This window comes from Zeus faber, assembly GCF_960531495.2.
Source record: "Zeus faber genome assembly, chromosome: 2".
Classification (NCBI taxonomy): domain Eukaryota; kingdom Metazoa; phylum Chordata; class Actinopteri; order Zeiformes; family Zeidae; genus Zeus; species Zeus faber.
In genome coordinates this window covers 12,537,486-12,558,103 of record NC_137189.1, presented here as the reverse complement: position 1 = coordinate 12,558,103, position 20,618 = coordinate 12,537,486, and the positions used below count along the sequence as shown (strand labels likewise).

The 20,618-nt window shown below is 42.9% G+C and overlaps 1 protein-coding gene across 4 annotated transcripts in view; it reads right to left on the bottom strand.

The window, feature by feature from the left end:
• Positions 1-5,971: 5,971 nt before the first annotated feature.
• The window catches only part of sgk1 (serum/glucocorticoid regulated kinase 1), a gene marked incomplete at its 5' end in the record, with an annotated part of 36,526 nt that continues 21,879 nt past the window's right edge, over positions 5,972-20,618 (bottom strand). Inside the window, 10 exons of one of the 4 annotated variants that reach the window (XM_079996802.1) lie at positions 5,972-7,560; positions 7,768-7,857; positions 8,003-8,158; positions 8,272-8,367; positions 8,466-8,702; positions 10,146-10,277; positions 10,378-10,566; positions 10,827-10,902; positions 11,031-11,106; positions 13,663-13,811. In XM_079996802.1, coding sequence (XP_079852928.1) covers positions 7,393-7,560; positions 7,768-7,857; positions 8,003-8,158; positions 8,272-8,367; positions 8,466-8,702; positions 10,146-10,277; positions 10,378-10,566; positions 10,827-10,902; positions 11,031-11,106; positions 13,663-13,690 — 1,248 coding nt within the window. In that variant the 3' untranslated portion in view covers positions 5,972-7,392. Of the gene's footprint in view, positions 7,561-7,767; positions 7,858-8,002; positions 8,159-8,271; positions 8,368-8,465; positions 8,703-10,145; positions 10,278-10,377; positions 10,567-10,826; positions 10,903-11,030; positions 11,107-11,230; positions 11,484-12,601; positions 12,664-13,662; positions 13,812-20,618 lie in introns of those variants that run through there. The other 3 variants (XM_079996803.1, XM_079996801.1, XM_079996800.1) reach the window with 3 other exon arrangements.

Here is a 20,618-nt window from a genome sequence, read left to right as displayed (position 1 = left end):
TAATTAAATAGTTGTGTTTCAGTGACCAACGCCGTCAGAGCAGCGCTCCTGCGGCGCTCCCAGCCTGGGAGCGGCAGAAGGCGCACTGTATCACCTGCCGCCTACCACATGCCAAAAACCATGTATGTACTTAATGTTAAGTCGCTTTGGACAAAAGCGTATGCAAAATGTAATGTCATCATGCGGTGGGGGGGGGGGGGGGGGGCTTTTGAGTTTGTCGGTTGTTCCAACGCCCAATAATTAACGGTTAGAATGTCAGAGCGATTTGACCGTGAAGCCGCGGATCGCAGATTCCGTCCCAAAGGTTTAAGCTGCGAACAATACCAACAGTCTTTGCTGAAATGTCGAACACAGGGGTGGTTCAAACAGTTTTTTTTTTTTTTTAATAAGAAACATAAATGTTCAACGTAAAATCCCCTGAAGAATAATTCAATTTGCTCCCATTAAAAGCGACCATATTCATTATCATCGTCCATCCAGCCTAGGTGGAGGATCTTTTTTTGAATGATGAGCAGAAAATAATACTAATGGGTTCATAGATTGTATGTGTTTTATTTTAAAACAGGATTAATCCAAGTGGGTGGAGAAGGAATCCAAGGGGGCAGTTGTCAATCACCGGTGTTGGTATTTTTTTTCTTCCGGCAAAAAAACAACAACAACCATAACAACCAAAAAATATATAATAATGATGATAATAATAAGCACTAGGCAGAATAACAGAATAACATAATGGAACTTAATTTTCCAAAACAAAGAAAATATCAAGCCAAAGCGAGGCCCTGGGTTATTGGGCCCTGGCACTTGTTACTTCCAGCAGCTCTTCCCCCAGAGACGTGACTTCCCCCATGACTTATATATTATGAGAAGGAAAAGAGGGAAAGAGCAAAGAGGGGAACTGTGTTGGGATGGACCCATCACAGTTCCCCTCTTTCCTGACCTGGAATCCGGGGGGGGGGGATTTCATACCTCTGCCCCTTCTCCCCACACTTGGCCTAATAGTTCCATGGTTGATTTCTCGTCACTCAAGTCATCGAGGACGAGCCGAGGATCAGTTTAATGTTAAGGGACACACACACACACACACACACACACACACACACACACACGCACTTCGATTGATTGTGCAGGGAGCTGCTGCTGCTGCTGTCCGGACCCCGCTTGGACCCCCACTCCTGGACGTTATTGGAATTTGGGATGATTCACCTTTAATGGGGGATTTACCACCAACTCCTGCTCTTTCATTACTACTTCATTTAATTGTATTATTTAACATTGTAAATATTCTATATTTTGAAAATATCTAGAACTTTAGAAGAATATTGAATTTTATATAGGATTTTTCTGAGTGTATTTTTATTATTATTACAGTGGATAATACATTTTTAATGTATTATTAAATGTATTATATTTATGGCAGTCTGAATTTCATCCTTTATGCATGCAATATATTTTAATAGGATAATATTTTTTGTATTGCTTTATTGCTCACTTTTTTCATAGTCTTGATACCTTGTATACAATAATATGTATTTTTGGTCATTTCTATATGTTTATTTCATTGGCAATGTTTATTGGAATGACAAATAGTTCGGTTTCCAGTATTTTTCAGTTAGAATAGATTTTATTTGCCATACCGATAAACGTTCACCTGTTTTGTATTTGATTTAGGTCAATATAATGTTTGATTTTTCAAAACACATAAAAGAAGCATAAATAAATAAAAACGACATAACTAATAAAAATAAAAGTATATAAAATAAATAAATTAATTTAAAAAAAAAATATACTATATATATATTTATATATTTATATATTTAGAAACTGGTAGGAAATGCTTTCATTACATTGTTTGTGGATTACAATGTATTCGTTATACATTTTTTTGTAATCTATTGACAACGGAGATGGTTTTTAATTTCTGGAAGACAGTAGTTAGATAAGGCTGCTGACAGAATGTGACCAGCGGATGGCGATGTTTGACTCGATACTGACAACAGCGCATCACAGGTCAGATGATGTGGACCTGCACAGTTGGACTGGGCGGGATGGACCAAAAACCACATCTCGGTATTTTTTTTTTTTTTGCTGAATAGCGATACAACGATATGAAGTCGGCTAAATGTTCAGTTGTAAATCATAGCCACATGTTAGATGTCATCAGCACTTTTTTTTAACAGACTGTGATCAAAATCAAATGCAAAGACAGGGTTTCCTTCCCTGTTTGAAAATATACAGCTGCACAACATATCAACATGTAAATGAAAAATTATATAAAATAAAAAGCCTATATGAAATAAAAATAAATGGCCCTATCTCTGAGAATGCTCTTTCAGTTGTTTTCAAAATCAAGAGACGGATTAAAATGTGAGGAAAATTACAGGTTTTCCTCTCCTGCTTAATACAGAGCTGCACAAATAACAATAAAAATGTAAACAGAAGAAAAACAGGCCTACCTGCTCTGACAAAGCAGTTAAGTGGAGTTCTCACTTGACATTGCACAGCGACAACTTCGCTGGTAACGAAAAAAAAATCATTTCAGACTAATTAGGCCAACAAGCAGCTTATGACTGGAAGACATAAACACACTGTTATCATCAACCGTCACCTGGACACTGTTTATTTGTTCTCCATAACAAAATGTGGTGAGGAGGGACAAAATTGCACCGGGATTTGGTTCGATTATGTGTGTGTGTGTGTGTGTGTGTGTGTGTGTGTGTGTGTGTGTGTGTGTGTGTGTGTGTGTGTGTGTGTGTGTGCGTGCTCAGGTGAGCGATGATTTGGGTGTTGATTGAATTCCCAGTATACCATGAACGGCATACATGTTATTTTCTCCCCACAAATGAGAAAAGGCAGGTTAAACTCACATGAGCCGAGTTGCTTCGCCGCTTTTAAATAAATAAGATAACATCGGGGAATATTAATCAACAAACACAGAAGACACCCAGCATGCTCCAGCGGTAGTATGCAAGATCCAACGCCATAAACACCCCAAAGAGAACCAAACAGCCGTACTGTTGTGACAGCAGTACTGTTACCTCAGAGATAATTCACTCAAGTCAAAATAGAAGAATTGATGAGGAACACCACTACACTAACAATAAAACGACTCAGTCAATACAACTATCTCGAATAATGATTGCAATAAACCGCTGGACACAGGAAACAGAACAGCAGCTACGGTGCTCCAGTCCGACATAGAAATGCTTTGCATTGATTGTCTCTCACAATTGAATGTTTCAAAATGAAAATCTCTCATTCCGTTCATGAAGTCTTGAACTGAACTTTAAATTGAATCTCATTCATTCTCATAATAGCAGAATGAGCCCAAACCCAAACGTGGTTCGTCCATTCTAGGATGGGGCGAAGTTGCCGAAATCTAATATCACAATAGTTTTTAATGAATACCTCGATAACGATAATTTAACGATATTCCTGGGACGACTGTTGGTGCTTATATGAGATATTCGCACACAGGAAATACTTGAAAAACACTGATTAGTAATGTGGATTTTCTAACCAAGCAGGCAGAGACGTTGATGAGAACAGCTAGTAAATGGAATTCCTTTACTGTAATGCAGCCTTAAAAACAACATTTGAACTATACCTCCATATTCCGATAACAAAAATCCCGGACGATATCCCGTGTCGTACCATGATAACGGTATTATGTCAATATATTGCCAGGCCATATGTGGACCAACAACATGTCACTGATTTTCAAAACAGGGTCACATTCCAACCAACCAGAAAGTGCTCACAAACAAGTGTTCACTTCGTCGTATTGATTTGTTGTCGATTGCAACAATGTCATGTTTGTTTTGTCTTTCTACCGAGCCTAAAAGTCAGTGGTAGCAATCATCACATCCACTGTGTGTCATGCTTTTCAATTGTGTCATGAGAATATGACCAGTGGCTGTCGGCCGGTTATAGGTTTTTTTCCTCCTCTCCTTTTGCTTGAACATTGTGTGGACACTTAAAGAAACACTTTTTGAAAACAGCACTCCCACGGATAAATCCATGTACGTAGAAGGTTTGCCCGTGGGTAAATTCCATTATTATTATTTCTTTTTTCGCTTGATCCTTTTAACAAACAGTTCAAAGGTCAGGGTTACTACAGAGCAGAGCCCCTGAAGGTGATGCTTCAAATCTGTTCTAAACAGGTCTTTCAGGTGCCAGGCTATTGTTCTGACCGCACATTATTCCGAAACACCAATAGTCCCATGGACTTGGACATGGATGACACCTTAACCCCAACCATCTCTAAACCTATACGTACCTACATTTAATACGCAAAACTCACTTTTTCAGTGCTTGCGCACATACATTTGGGTCTCTGATGGGTCGACTAACAACCCGTTTTTTGTTTTTTTTGTGAGCTGTCTGTTTCAGAAAACATGTCCTGAAACGAGCCGTTCAGCTTTGCTGCCCTAATCTACGTCATCGCAGGAATATACGTCACTTTGGTAGAATTAAAACCGGCTAGCGTTAAGAGCTAGGCATAAGAAGTGCTCTGTTGGCTGCAGAGACCAGCACAAATCTTTTAAAAGAAAGAGGAATTAATATCAATCTGTCCATGACAAAATTTGCAGACAATGGAAGTATTTTTAAAAATAATTCTGCATTGACTGTGCTTTATGCTGTGGCCCGCGATCCGCTCCACGTCTGTCCAAACAAAAGCCATAGATGTATTAATTTGATTTATTTTCCGACGTTTCCGTACTTGAATGAAACAAAAAAAGCATTAAGCCCCGCCACATCCCGTGGTGCTCCAAGCTCTGCACCGTCTTGTAGGTGATTCAGCAACTGGATTGCTTATTTATTGCCTCAGATTTGTTCAGAAATAGATTTTAGTGTACTGATAAGCTGACATCAGTGAAAGTTTACAGGATAAATAAAACGGAGCCAGGAGTAAAGCTCGAACCCCACTGGCTCAGAACTAGGGGCTTGGCTGCTCATTTACAATTAAAGCTTCACACACAAAACAGCCCATTTTGGAACAGGACGGTATAGAGGTATGTTAGAATGGCTCGATGCATAATCTGAGTGGTATTTTCAGCAAAAAAAACAAAACAACATTGTTTGGCGACCCCAGAGACCTGTAAAAAGAAACATAATAGGTAACCATCTCTAAACTTATACCTAAACGTAATCATTTCTAACCCAACATTTTTTCGGACTATTGGGGTTTCGGAATAAAAGGCAGTCAGAAAAATGGGTAGTCCCCTGCTTCCTTACCCACAATGATTGATTTCCTGCCTTATTTCTTTATTTTACTGTTCAGGGAATGTATGATAAAAGTCATATTCAAATGTATAGTAAGTCCCATACACTTAAAATGTTGCATCTTCAACTGGAATCCTGAACTGAAGGCTTATCACTCAGACCAGCTGAACTTTCACTTAGGTTCATACATATCTGTCGACCTAGTGAGACCTTATCAGTTTGGCCCCTTATCTGAGATTGGCCCCTTAATACATGTGTGTGTGTATGCTCAAACACACACACACACACGCACGCACGCACGCACGCACGCACGCACGCACGCACGCACGCACGCACGCACGCACGCACGCACGCACGCACGCACGCACACACACACACACACACACACACACACACACACACACACACACACACACACACAGTTGTGTAAGGACTCTGACGCACATAGCCAGGTTGAAGTCCACTTTCCACTAATGTAGGACATTTCTCAGGGGTCACTAACTCCATTTCCTGAGGGAGGGAGGGGAAAAGGGTTAAACCCCTGGGTGCCTTTTCTTGAGCAACTGCTTAACATTGATTCTGTGACACTCTACATTCTTAACCCTTATCTCTCAATGAGAAACACTTTGCACATTTCTGAGTTGCCCAAAAAGACTAAAGCTAGGACCTACTGGAAGAAAGAAAACACTACCAGTTATGTAAAACAGAAGACACATTGACATATTAAACACAATGTCTTAGACGTAGGTGTAGTAAAGTTAATTTGTTTTTATTGCAAACCAAACATGGTCACATAAATCTGAAACAGTTTTACAATTTACAATACATTTAAACATAAACTGTTACATATACATATTTTTAGGCATACCTTAAGTCAATTCTTTGTTCAATATACATTAAAACTAGTACACGCAACTCGAAATATACAAACAAACAAACTTAAATACCGTTAAACCGCAATACAGCAATATTAAAGTGGAATGTTGATTGGGATGTTATGGGGTGCATCGCGTCTGAGCCGAATGGAAGACGTGGTGAGGTGGACACGGTCGGCAAGCATCGCTAAGGGAAACACTCTGAAACACCCCCCTCCGGTTTGGACATCAGGACCGCGACCGTACGCCGAGTCCATAGCAGCAGCGCTCAGTTTTCCTCTCTCGCTCTCTGTCGTCTCCTTCCAGCATTACCTTTATCAGTTGACGAGCAAAATGAGAGATCTTTCGTCGTTTCAAGTTTGGTCAATTCTAAATGCCGATGACAGAACTAGGGTGTAGATTCAGTGCTACATTTCTCCTATCCGCACACTTCCAACAACGAAATTGAGGAAAGACGATGTGATGGACAAAAATAAAGGCACCTTTAAGACCACAACGGTCCCCCCTCTGTAAAATTCAGATATAAATATCTCCCTACTGGAACAAAGAGAAAACATGGGAGAAGAAAATAAAAGCACCAAAATGCGCCAACTCTATCACCGTGTTACTCAGTAAACCTCCGCTGATCGGCCCCACCGTGCGTTAGACCAAACCCCGGCGAGACACCGTATGCCACGCAGATAAAGCTGAAATCTATCATGGGCGGTTTGGTACAGTTAAGGCTTCCATAGTTACGGGAAATCCTTAAGGTGTGTGCAGTGTGTATGCTGACTTTATGTGTGTGACTTTTCTTTTGTGGTTTCTTGATAACAAGGAGCGCGGGGGCTTCTCAGCTGCCTGAGCTATGTGCAAATGACCTCCACTATCGGATAAGAGATGGTAGGCATGATGTCAAGAAGGCTCGGCAGGGATAAGGGTTTCATATCCGCTTGTGGAGGGCCGAAAAATTTGTGTACTTTGCAAATGAGGCTGTTGAACCTCCGACAAATCAGTGGAATGTGGCAGGCATCCTCCGATAATATGTCCTTGCAAGTCAGATGAGCTGTAGTAACTATGTGTGTGTGTATATGTATATATATATATATATATATATATATATATATATGGAGAGAGAGAGAGAGAGATAGAGAGAGAGAAGATGCAGAATGGAGGAGGAAGGGTCTTCTACAGTATCCATCATCCAGGTGCGAAATTAAGGGGCGGGGGCGCAATGTTCCATCAAGGAATCCCAGTGTAATGTGGGATCCTACTGGTCTAAAAGTAGCGTCCATAGGTTGGGGCCTGTGTCGCAGTCCTATAGGTAGGAGTCCATGGAAGGGGCGTAGGAGAAGCCCAGGAAGGCCTCGGCCGCCTCTTTGATACTGGAGGTGATGAGGGCGCTGTCCGGGGAGCAACCTATTGAGCTGGGCACTGGCTCGTCCGTGAACTCTGGGTCAAAGTGTCGCAGGTCGCTGGGGCCAGTCTGGAGATGGACAGAGGAGAAGAGTGGAGATTGGTCATATACAGTAGGTGTCCATTCAATATGCCTTTGTATCATGAGAAATGTTGATGTTAAGAGCAGGCTGCTGCGTGCCATGTATTGCGTTATATAATAAGCATGGGAAAAGTATCTTGAAGTGATATTATTTATGACATTATTTGAAATCAACAGTCAAGGACATGAACGTACCACATTGGGGTTGAAGGGAGGGGTGAGCCTTTTGGCGTTGAGGTCGTCCCAGTTGATCGGGGAAAAGAACATGTGGTTCTTGATTTCAGTCTGGGAAGAAACAGGAGAGGTGAGATTGGTGTTTCAGTAATTTGCAGTCAGTCAGAGAGACACACACACACACACACACACACACGCACGCACGCACGCACGCACGCACGCACGCACGCACACACGCCCGCACGCACACACTTACAAAGTCATCGGTGCAGCCCAGCCTCTTGGTGCGGTCCTTCTGGAGCAGACCCTCCAGAAGGTGTCTGGCTGCGTTGGAGATGTTGGGCTTCAGCTGCAACGGCTTGTTCAGGATGTTGTCGTACATCTCCGCCGTGTTGCGGCTGTAGAACGGAGGCTGTTGAGGGACAAACAATCAACGAAAGGTAAATATTCTTGCGGGGACAGAGCTAGGAACCGAGCTAGGAAAGTATGAACTCATGTGAAGTCTGGATGTAGAGTCGTACTCACTAGGCCATACAGCATCTCATAGAGCACGGCTCCTAAACACCACCAGTCCACCGTCCGGTCGTACGGCTGCTTGTGTAGCACCTCAGGAGCCAAATACTGTGGGAAAATAACAATTGATCATTGCATTACAAATCAAATCCTGGCTTTGATGTCCAAACATTTTGAAATCAGGGCAACACTTATTCTCTGCTTACCTCAGGCGTACCGCAGAAGGTAGAGGTCGTCCCATTGGGCTCGATGTTCTCCTTGCACAGGCCGAAGTCTGTGAGGATGATGTGGCCCTGGGAGTCCAGGAGGATGTTCTCCGGCTTCAGGTCCCTGTAGACGATGTTGAGGGAGTGCAGGTAGCCCAGCGCGCTGGCGATCTCGGCCGCGTAGAACCGGGCCCGGGGCTCGAGGAAGCAGCGCTCCCTCTGCAGGTGGTAGAAAAGCTGAAAACAGAAAATGGGGGACATAAGCATTAGAAACGCATACAGGAAACCCTTTCAGTCTCCAGGAGGTTTGATGATATTAAAAACATTAGAGTCAGACACACTCGGACAGCGCATAGCAGGGGAGAGGGAATGAGCAGGAGAAAAAGAAATACCGATGAAGAGACATAAACAGACAGAGAGACAGACAGGCAGCCATGAGGGATACAGAAGGGGAAACCAGGAACACGATCGGGAGGAAGGTCAAAAACGAGAAATAAAGAAATGAGTTGACAGAGGAAGATAGATGGAACAAAGGGTAAAAGGTGGAGAAGATAAAGAGAAACTGAGGGGAAAGGAGTGAAGAATAGAGAAAGGTGGGGTGGGGGTAAGGGGGGGGAGGTGCGGACCCATATTTAATCAGCGCTGTCTCTGCTCGGCCAACAATCACAGGAAATTAGCTCTATTAAACACACGGGGCCTGTACCGTTGTTGCTAATTCGGGTGCTGACTCTCACTCCCCCATCCCTCCCCACCCAATGATTTCCTGAGAGGCGTTTCCTCTCGAAAAGAAAGACAGAAAGAAAAAAAAAAAAAAAAAGAAAAAAGACAGGAGTGACAGCTTGGACTCCGCTTCGCATGACAGGATATCCCCCTCATCCTCTCTCTTTTAATCAGTGTCTCCACTACCTCATCTCTGTCTCGCACCCTGGCACCAGTTCCCTCAATTCAAGTCTTCGCTGTTCTCCCGACCCCTGTGTTTGGACACTTTGTCCTTTCTCCTCCCTGCGCTTGGTGCCAGTTGCGCGTCTATTTGCTCAGTTCTTGCTTCGCCGTAACCCATGCCTCAATATATTTATAGGTTTATGGATTCAGCCATGTGGACCACTCGGCTAAATCCTTTTCAAACAAGAGCTTTCAGAAAAGCTTTCCCAGGAGCTTACTGGTGGACTGTCTGAATGCAAACAGCATCAGGTTACTGCAACACTTTTGTTATTTAATTTTTTTGGAAAACACAAGTCATTCTCATCTCATACCCCACATCAAAGGTACGGTTACAAAATTGTCTGGGTGATTGATATATTATTGATATTGAGATATGAGACTAGATATTGACCGGGATTTGGGTTGTACTAATATTGCAATGTTGTTAAATGTTGTCTTTAAGGCTGTTCTATGTAAATATCTTATGAAAGCACCAAAAGTCATTTCCAAAATATCGTCAAATGGTCAACATTGGGATATTTGATTTTGTCAATATAGCCCAGCACTAGCAGGTTGTCAGCAACAAGTCCAATATCATAATCAAACAGATATTTGGCAGCAGTGGGGACTCAAGCCCACAACCCTCCAGGAAACAATGAACATGCTACATACTTTGAACTACCCTTTAGGCTAGGGTTATGGTTATGGTTAGGGTTACAACCCTCTGATCGTCATTTTAAAGTGTCCGCAGTGGCTCACCTCTCCACCGTTGATGTAGTCCAGGATGAAGTAGAGCTTATCCGCTGTCTGGAAGGAGTAGTGCAGCCCCACCAGAAACGGGTGCTTGACGTTTTTCAGCAGCACATTCCTCTCCGACATGATGTGTTTCTCCTGGGAGAGAACGGATCAAAGGGTCATGGGGGCTTCAGACGGGGAGGGGGTCACGGCATGTTTGTATTTACGTTTGCTTTGCCCGTGTCATCTGCCTCACCTCCTTCTTCTTGAGGATGGCCTTCTTCTGCAGCACCTTGACGGCGTAGAACTGGTCGTCGGTGCGGTGGCGCGCCAGCAGCACCTTGCCGAAGCTGCCCTTGCCGATCACCTTCAGGAAGTGGAAGTCGCTGGGTTTGGCGGTGGGGTTGGAGGACGGGCCCAGGTTGATCTGCTGGGACGGACTGGGCTGGAGTGGAGGGAGGCCCAAAAATAGAGGCAGGGGGACAGGGGAGGAGAGGAGAAGACAGGACAGGGGAGGAGGTTAGAGTCATAACATTGAACCTGGACAAAAACAAACATGGTGTGGCCACATGGGCAACAATAGCATTGTCAGGTAACAATGAGCTTTTCATTCAAATGTATATAAATACAAACAGATGTTATACTACATAAAAGGCCCCACTGTACGCAAAGCTTTACTTTCTATGGGCATGAAGACAAACTTACGGGAGGAGAAGGGTTTGTGTTCATGAGCTCAGCATCCTGTGGGGGATTCAGGTTCAGAATGGACTGAACCTCAGGACTGGAACAGACACAGAGAGTACAATGAGGGACGATGTATTAGACATAAGCAAACTGTCGGTATTTCCTATTGAATTACTGATGCTAAAAACGTAACAACAATAAGAATATAAGTCGAACGGTACTCACTGCTTGCAGGCGTAGGAGTTTGTGGCGATCCTCTGAATGAAGTCGTTCAGGCCCATTCTCCTCTGTTTCATAAACGCTGCAACACAAGAACCACAAGAGAAAAAAAAATGTCCGTTTAGAAAGTGACTTGAAACAAAGGGGTTGTTGTTCTGTTCCTTATAATAAGAGAATGACAGTACAGACGCAGCACCCATCCATACCTGTGAGTAATGACACTATCCTTCGAGATTTAGAGTAGGTCAGAGCAGACCCTTCGGACTCTGTTTTGATTGTCATACTTGACTATTTTTGTTCCTTAAAAGAAAAAAGGGATTCTTATCTCCACTGCTCCACAGAGCAACACTGAACGTGCCTTGTTCCTTTGGCAAGCTTTATAAGAGGCAGGAGAGGAGGGAGGAGCCGTGGTCCTCTCTCTCTCTCCGCCCCCGGAGACGTACGTATCATGACGTTATAACAGCAAGCAGTGGTGCCCGTTCCTACGCAAACATTCCATTCTGATAAATGTGTTGCTAGGGGATGACTGGTCCCCGTACTGACCTTTTACAGTGCGTTGGTCTTTCACACACGGTTCCCGAACCTCTATGCAAATTGATACCTGTACTGTGACCCTGGGGTATTTTGTTTTTTTTCACAGTCAATTTCCAAATCACTTTTCAAAATATTCCACTTGTTTCACTATATTGTGTAGCACAGCTGTTCTCAGTCAGCCGTTCTCGCAGGGGTCCTTAAAGAGGTTCTAGGGAGTCCCCGGAAAAATTATAGGAAAAGGTCAACTTCACCATTTAATTCACAAGATATAAGCACCTTTAGAAAACACCCAATAATAGTATGATCATAGTATGATCATAGTTTTCTTGTCATCTCCCTAACTATACTCTGGACAAGTATGGAAGTTTGGACTTAACTATAATAAAAGTCTTATCAGACATGGCTTCCAGAGACAAAATTGAATCAAATGAGTCAGTAGCCTCATGCATATCAAATTGAAAGTCCTTGATTAGCAAAAGGTTGAGAATTATGTATTTATATGTGCATTTCATAGATTTTTTATGCTCAGGTTCAAATAATTGAAAACACCTTGAACGCCTATGACAGTTTCTGTCTCAATAACATTTTAGATTAAAGGCTATTGTAGTTGGTAAAAAATACAACATCAGGCTACTTAGCCTTGTTCAATGCGTGGATATTTCATTGTACAGAAATCCACAATATATAGATAAAAATATATGGCAGACCAAGTAGTGGAATGGAATAAAAGTTGCTGTCCTGTACCAGGGGTTCCCAAACTGTTCTATGGCAACAACCCCTTGGAAGACTAAGCTCTGTATGAGGATCCTTCAGGAAAAAAAAACATGTAGATAAAATATATAACAAAATCAAAATGAAGCCAATATATCAACAAAAACGAATAAAATGTATTTGAAAATGCAAAAAACAATTTCTGCGGCAGCCGTCTACATTTCCTTCACGGACCGCTAGGGGGCCGCGGACCCCGTTTGGGAACCTCCGTCCCGTTCCCAACCTCTAGTGGAAAAGTACAGCCTGGAAAAAAAGGCCGACGTTCAACTCACGGAAAGAACATGGAGCAGAAGAAGGAGAACGAATCAACGTGAGCCTCAATCCCACACTGCACACCAAGAACCGGCCGAAAGCACAGTGAGTGTTCAAATCCCAAATTCTGGGACAAAACAACATTAACTCTTAATAAGGCGCACTACAGACGGACAGACAGACAGACCGACAGGCAGGCAGATCGATGGACAGACAGTTATGTAAGAAGTCACCCAGTGCATTTTTTAACCTGGAGAAACAGTCCAACGTAAAAAAGGGCGTGTGTCTAACGATCCGCATAATTACAAGTTATTAAAAAAAGGGGGATACGACACACGACCTGCATCACAGTCCAGCTGTGATAATTTGTCACAGAAACAAACGTCCAAATGTCCCACTGAGACAAGTCACAACAGTTGTTCATTTTCCTGCCCATGCACCACGCATTTCAAACACTCAACAATAAGACAACAACCAAGCAGCCCCTTTCTACATGAAGTAAGCCGCAATAATAAAACCACAACTGTTCTAATCCAACACAAGCCTTTGACTCATATCGTTACCTGTGCCGGACACTTCCACAAGTAATGAGGAGAGCCAGGGCTGCTCCTGTCTCACTTCACATACATTTAAACACTGCTCCTATCCGCACATTTACACCGATAACACGGCGCTGCACCCTGCTCACTGGATTAAGGTCCCCCCCCCCCCCCTGTAAGGCCCCTGACAACCAGCTCCCTTCCCAGGGCTGCCAACTGGCTTCCTCCAGACCATAATGAAGCATGAGAAGTAGGTTAGAATTCAGATTCAAGAGATCCAAGAGACTATTCGTCTAATGCATCGCACGGTACCATAAAAATAAAATAATAATAATAATAATAATAATAATAATAATAATAATAAAGTAATGAATGTATAATAAATCATATTATGATGAAAATAATAATTGATAACAAATAACATCTATGTCTGTCAAAAAATATACAGCCAGACACAACAAAGAGATAAGCTTTTATACTTTATAAAGTATCAAATAAGTTATCCAATAACTTTTCTCAAAGTTTCAGTCAAAGCTACTTACACGTCAGGGTGGTGGTTTTGTCTTTCATGGGGGCGTTTTGTCAGAGTTATTATAATAATAACGATGATAATAAGAATAGTGATGATAGTAAGAATTGCAACAACAACAGTGATGATAATAATAACGAGCGACGGTCCTCTGTGGGTTCCGGGTCCGTGGAGCGGAGCAGGAGGAATGTCCGCACTTGGAAGACGCGTTCGGTCCCAGTTCCACTTTGACTTTCCTCCTACGGATTTTCAGGGCGGGGACGAGTCGAGCCGCCTCCCTCCGTCCGGGTTACAGTGAGAGGATCATAAGAAGGGTGTGTTTTTCAGAGAGAGAGAGCGAGAGTCAAAGGGATCTCCCTCCCGAGGTTTGAATGAGAACTTTACCCGGAGTTTACGGACGTTAATAAAAGCCCCGCGACTGGATTCTCGCTCAGGCCGCCGCTGCCGCTGCTGCTGCCGCTGCCGCTGCCGCCGCTGCGGCGTCTGAGGCGCCGTTTCCGCGGAGGCCGATGACGTCACGGTTAGAGTTCAAGATCACCCCCCCCCCCCCAAAAAAAAAAAATATATACAATAAAATAAATGAATGAATACATAAATGAATAAATAAAGACAATGCTAAAATAAATAATAATAAAAATGATGATAATAATGATAATAATAACAACAATAATAATAATTTTTATTTTTATTTTTTATTATTATTATTAGAAAACAAGTTCTGACTCTCACTCACTCACTCACAAACTTGTGCAGACGGGAGTCATTAACCTACTCAGTTCAAGTTGACTCCATCCAAAATTATAAAATAAAACAGAAAATGATGTCAAAATGAAAATAGCACTACTGGTATTACTGATAATGGTAATTCTGGACAGACAACTTTTGGATTCCTTATTTTAATTCAGCATCGTTTAAGATTGGCTTGGTTTAAGTCTCGGCTCTACTGCTCACCGCACCACAATAAATTAATATTCAATAAAGATGAAACTCTACAACCCAGACTTGAGTCATGAGGAAGTGCAGCTTTCAGAACAAAAGCACCCAGCAGGGAGGCATCGGAACGAGAAATACGGCAACAAGAAAAGCTTTGACAGAGGTCATGTACGTTAAGAAGCATCCAACTAATATCACTAAGACAGTGCTCAGTAGATGCCTATTTGTTATGCACGGTGTTAAAAACCGAAAGCTGATTATAAAGGAGAGCTAATTCCTTTGCGATCAAGGATCAATGAGCAGGGATGTAAATGTAATGTGCTTTCGAGAGGAGGCTTTTATGGTGCAATCTTTAATGAGGCTGGGAATGTGCAGAGGCAAAGAGACGCGGGCTAAAATGACACGTTCATAAATAACTGAAAGGCAAAATGCGACTGTGCGTGTGTGAGTGTGTGTGTGTGTGTGTGTGTGTGTGTGTGTGTGTGTGTGTGTGTGTGTGTGTGTGTGTGTGTATATTTTTTTATGAGTGTGTGTGTGGTGTAATATGAGGAAAGGACGTGAGAAGAACAGAATAAAAAATTAAGGTGCATTCCTGCAGTAACACCCCTGATGCTCGTGCACGTGTGTGAGTCTGCGTTTTTTAAATATAGCTCCAACTTTTTGCCACCTCTTCTGTTTCTCCGTTGACTCAGGTCAGATCTATTATTAATCCCTCCCCCAGAGCCACCACACACACACACACACACACACACACACACACACACACACACACACACACACACACACACACACACACACACACACACACACACACACACAGCTCGAGGGCTAAACAAACCCGCAGGGAGTCTGACAGGAGACACAAACACACAGACACACACACACACACAACGAGAGAGAGAGAGAGAGAGAGAGAGATGGATAGAGGGAGGGAGAGTGAGAGAAAGGGCACATCACATGCATCTTTTAATTCCCTCAAGGCGTCCAGCAAGCTCACTCTACCAGCAGAAATCTTATATTTTATAAGAATTGGATCTTTCTCCACCAGAGAGAATGTGGTTCACTCCAACACCATTTAACAAGCAATTCAAAACAAAACACAACTATTGTATATGGCATTAGAATTTAAACCGCTTATGTTTACATGGAAAGGCCATTTGGCACCAATAAACGCTATGTGCCCTCATTTTCTATTCTATACAGCAAAGATTAGCACTAAAAAGTAATGATCTTTAAAACCACAAGTCCTATATACCTCCCATATAGGCTTAAAACAAGGCCAAGCTGCAGTGACGTTAAACTGTTTCATGAGCACTTGTTTTAAATGCTGGTCTTCACTAAGCCATAAAAAGCAGCATAAAAAACCCCAAATATAACTGTTTGAACACATACCTACTGTACATTCCCTCAGCATAGCAGCATAACAATACCAATGTTGAATTAGATAGATAGATAGATAGATAGATAGATAGATAGATAGATAGATAGATAGATAGATAGATAGATAGATAGATAGATAGATAGATAGATAGATAGATAGATAGATAGATAGATCCATTACCTGCTAAAGCTCTGGTTTCTGTGTCTGTGTTCATAGCCCAAAGAGAACAGAATGAGTTGAAGTGAAAGATTGGGGGGCGGGGGGGGGGGTCAGAGAAGGACAGAGAGAGAGAAAAGCAAAAAAAGAGAAAGAGAGAGAGCATGAGAGAGAATAAGAGATCAGAGAGAGAGAGCATGAGAGAGAGAGAGAGAGAGAGAGAGAGAGAGAGCTCAAGAGAGAGGGAGAGAGAGAGAGAGGATTAAAACGAAAGTGTTCTCTGTCTGGCCTCCCTCCCCTTGTGACCAAATGGTGACTGCACTGGTTCGAATGGGAGATGGCTTCAAAATTGGCAATGTGTGTGTGTGTGTGTGTGTGTGTGTGTGTGTGTGTGTGTGTGTGTGTGTGTGTGTGTGTCTGTATGTCTGTGTGTAGATCAATATGTTATGTAACCCCGTGGTGGCACGACCAACGGTGCTGCAGTTACACACACACACACACACACACACACTCACACACATATGCACACACACACAAACACACACACACACACACACACACACACACACACACACACACACACACACACACACACACACACACACACACACACACACACACACACACACAAACAAACAAACAAAGTATAGTCAAGTACAAACAAAAGGAAGGAAGTCAACGCAATTAGGTAACATTAGGTGGTCGGGTGCATTAGTGAGTTACAACAGTACAAACACACATGGAAACACACACACACACACAGAGACACACACTCATTGTCTCGTTGTCATCCACATAAAAACCCATTCACACACATACAGTACACATACACAGAGGCCAGCATATTCCCATATTCACGCCGCCGCTGACAGACGTAGTCCGTCCCCCCGTCTGCCCTTTCGCTTATCTCCTCTCTCCTCCATTCTTCCATCCCTTCATCTCCCCTCTCTTCCGATCTTCTATCCCTTCATCCTCGCTCGCCCGCCCTTTGTGCCGGGGGGATGATGAGGCCGGCGGTGGCTGTGGTTGATGTGGCCTGGTGCTGAATGTGAATGAGCCTCGAGGGTAAGGAACCAAATGACACCGTTACATAAAGCCCTCGGCTATTCACACGGGGATGGGAGGGGAGGGCAGCTCGGCTTTTTCCATGGGGCTAGGTAGGCCGTCAGTTTGTGTGTGTGTGTGTGTGTATTTTATTATACTTGTGACTGTGAAGACCTCCGGATTGAGGACATTCTAGAAAAGTGTGGATATTTTGGCCGGTCCTCACATTTTGGCCGGCGAAAAATATGTGTGTGTGTGTGTGTGTGTTTCGTCTGTACGGTGCTGTGTTGTGAATGCATTTGACAAAGATATGACATGATCTTTGTCAACACTCTGCTCGTCTTGTCCAGGCCTGTGTGTGAGTACGTGTGTTTCTGTGTGCGTGTCTGTGTGTGTGTGTTTGGGTGATTCGTAGAAGTGGGTGTGTTTTGACCCACTTAAAGCAGCTTAAATCCCTTTGTCTGCAGGAAAAATACCTGAGCAGTTCCCCGTACAAACAAGATTGTTTTGAGGTAAGTCACCCGCCTGGTATACTTGCTTTGGGATTTTCTTTTCTTAAATTAAGTGTCAGTCTTTGAAGGAGGTATATTAACCCCCTTGAAGTCCCTGTAAAGCAAAATAAATATGTATTCTGAGTTTGTCACACCACAGAAAAATGTATTATTAACGACTTAGCTAAATTTGAATGATTAAAAAGAAATCACCAAGTATATAAAGTTAGGTTTCAAAATCGTGATTGCATCACGCAATTCCTGCAGATTTGTCAGCTGCACATTAATACTGCGAATCTCCTGTTCTATCACGTCCCAAAGGTGTTCCATTGGATTCAGATCCGGTGACTGGGAAGGAAACTGAAGAACATTGAACTCATTCTCATGTTCATGAAGCCAGTTTGAGACGACTTTTGCTTTGTGACACGGTGCATTATCATGCTGGAAGTAGGCATTAAAAGACTGTGGTCATGAAGGGATGCACATGGTCAGCAACAATACTCAAATAGGCTGTGGCCTTCAAGAGATGACTGATTGGTATTAATGGGTCCAAAGTGTGTCAAAAAACCTCCACCAGCCTGGACTGTTGACACAAGGTGGGTTGGGTCCATGGATTCATGCTGTTGGCGCCAACAGCCTCAGCAGAGATCAAGATTCATCAGACCATTCTACGTTTTTCCAGTTTTCAGCTGTCCAGTTTTAGTGAGGCTGTGTCCCCTGCAGCCTCAGTTTTCTGTTCTTGGCTGACAGAAGTGGAACCCGACTTGGTCTCCTGCTGTTGTAGCTGATCCGCCTCAAGGTTCCACGTCTTGTGCATTCTGAGATTCTGAGTTTTTTCTTCTCACCACAATGGTACAGGGTGGTTATCTGAGTTACCGTGAGCCTTTCAGTCAGCTCCAACCAGTCTGGCCATTCTCTGTTTCCCTCTCTCATCAACAAGGCGTTTCCGTCCGCAGAACTGCCACTCACTGGATGTTTGTTGTTTTCCGCACCATTCTGAGTTATCTTATCTTATCTTATCTTATCTTATCTTATCTTATCTGTGGATTGATGGTGTGTGTGTCGACCTGCCATGTGTTTAAATATTCAATGTAACCTTCATGTTGTGTTTGTTAATGCTAATTGCTCGGTGCTTGATTTCCTGTGTGGGTGATCATCACGTGCATGTTTGTGTTTAAGTCATCTGTCTGTGTTTGTGTGTGTGTGTGAGTGTGTGTGTGTGTGTGTGTGTGTGTGTGTGTGTGTTTGTGTGTCTGCACGTTAAGGTTGACACAGGTGGGCATGCACACACACACACACACACACACACACACACACACACACACACACACACACACACACACACACACAATAAGCTTTGCTAAACACAGGTTACATAAAGTCATTGAAATGACAGGGAGGAGGAGAATGATTCATTTAGCAAACGGCCGTGTGCCCCTGACTGAACGCTCAAAAGTGGTCTAATGAGGGCGTGGCTCACACCCAGTTACATAACGCATGTTATGTTATGGTTTGATGCTTGTGACCCCCAAAATGGCTAAGGCTAGATGCTCCCACCGCTACCTCTACTTATCTGCACCCTTCATTCACTCATTGACCATCATTCCCACAACCCCCCCGTCACTCTCTCCTTCCCAGGTCCTCGTAGGCCATGCTGCTTCTTGTACTCCTTCTTCCTTGGAAATGACTCATACTTTGACACTCTTCCATGTCTTAAATTGCCTCTGTAGCCGCTTAATTGCTGAACTGGGAGTGGCGGCGAGAGAGCTGCGGCTTTAAAAAGGAAGTGGCTTGTCACCAGCTGGGATAATTGCCTCGCAGTCCCGGGGTTTTTTTTTTTGGGCTTTTTCCTGATTCGCGCCAACGCACCTAATTAATGGACAAGCCGCCAAAGGTGAAAGATTGTGTATATACGTATATATCACCTCGGGAGAGTTGTCGGCAGCGCTATAGAATAATGTCTGGTCATCACTCATAATGGAATATAAGATCATGATGATAAAAAAAAATTTTTTAAATATTGTTGAATGAATGCTGTTCATATGGTGATAGGTTAATATAATTACTTATTCCCTGTGGGGAAAATTTGGGCGCTGTTATAGCTCAGCGGGGAACATGAAGTACAGAGTAAGAGTATAATACACTAAATATTTACAATTCTTTGCAGTCATTTGACGAATGGTTGTTACTCCGTTTCCCCTGTGTAGTTAAACCTAGATGATATCGTTAATAACATTCTCTTCTTGGTATCCGTTCTAGTCTTGAAAGGGATCCTTCCCATTATGCGTTGAGGTTTCTTCCATTTATTTTCCCCAATTTTTGTTTTTATTGATTATTCCTCGTTTCGGAGTGAAGACTATGGAATGCCTTGGGTTTCTATGTCAATGGGTTCATGAAGCCAGTTGAGACTGTGCTGTGATTAAGGGCTGTATAGATAAACTGGACTTGATAGTAAGATAGGATTAGTGTGGTAAGAAAGGGGAACAAAATAATATTTTTTTCTTTCTTTGACAAAAATCACAGCAGGCATTGAGGAACGTTCCAATTTCCCAGAGTCTTCTCCAGTACAATGAAGCAGATTTATTTCAAGTGTTTCTCTGAGGCCTGAAACAGATACTGTGCACAATACCATGCAGTAATTTTCCATGTTAATACACACACACACACACACACACACACACACACACACACACACACACACACACACACACACACACACACACACACACACACACACACACACACACACAGAGAACACACACCGATCTTTGGAGTGAGTTGCTGTAACTAAGTTGGATTTAGGGACAGGGTACAAGTAAGACATGTGATGGAAAATATTATTATTTCCTGGATGATTATTGCTTTGCTGAACAATAATCTGTTCAAGCTTTGTAGATGAGAATAGGTTAAAGAATATGTTAGCAGCAACATAACAGGATGGAAATATATCCACAATCCAAAAAC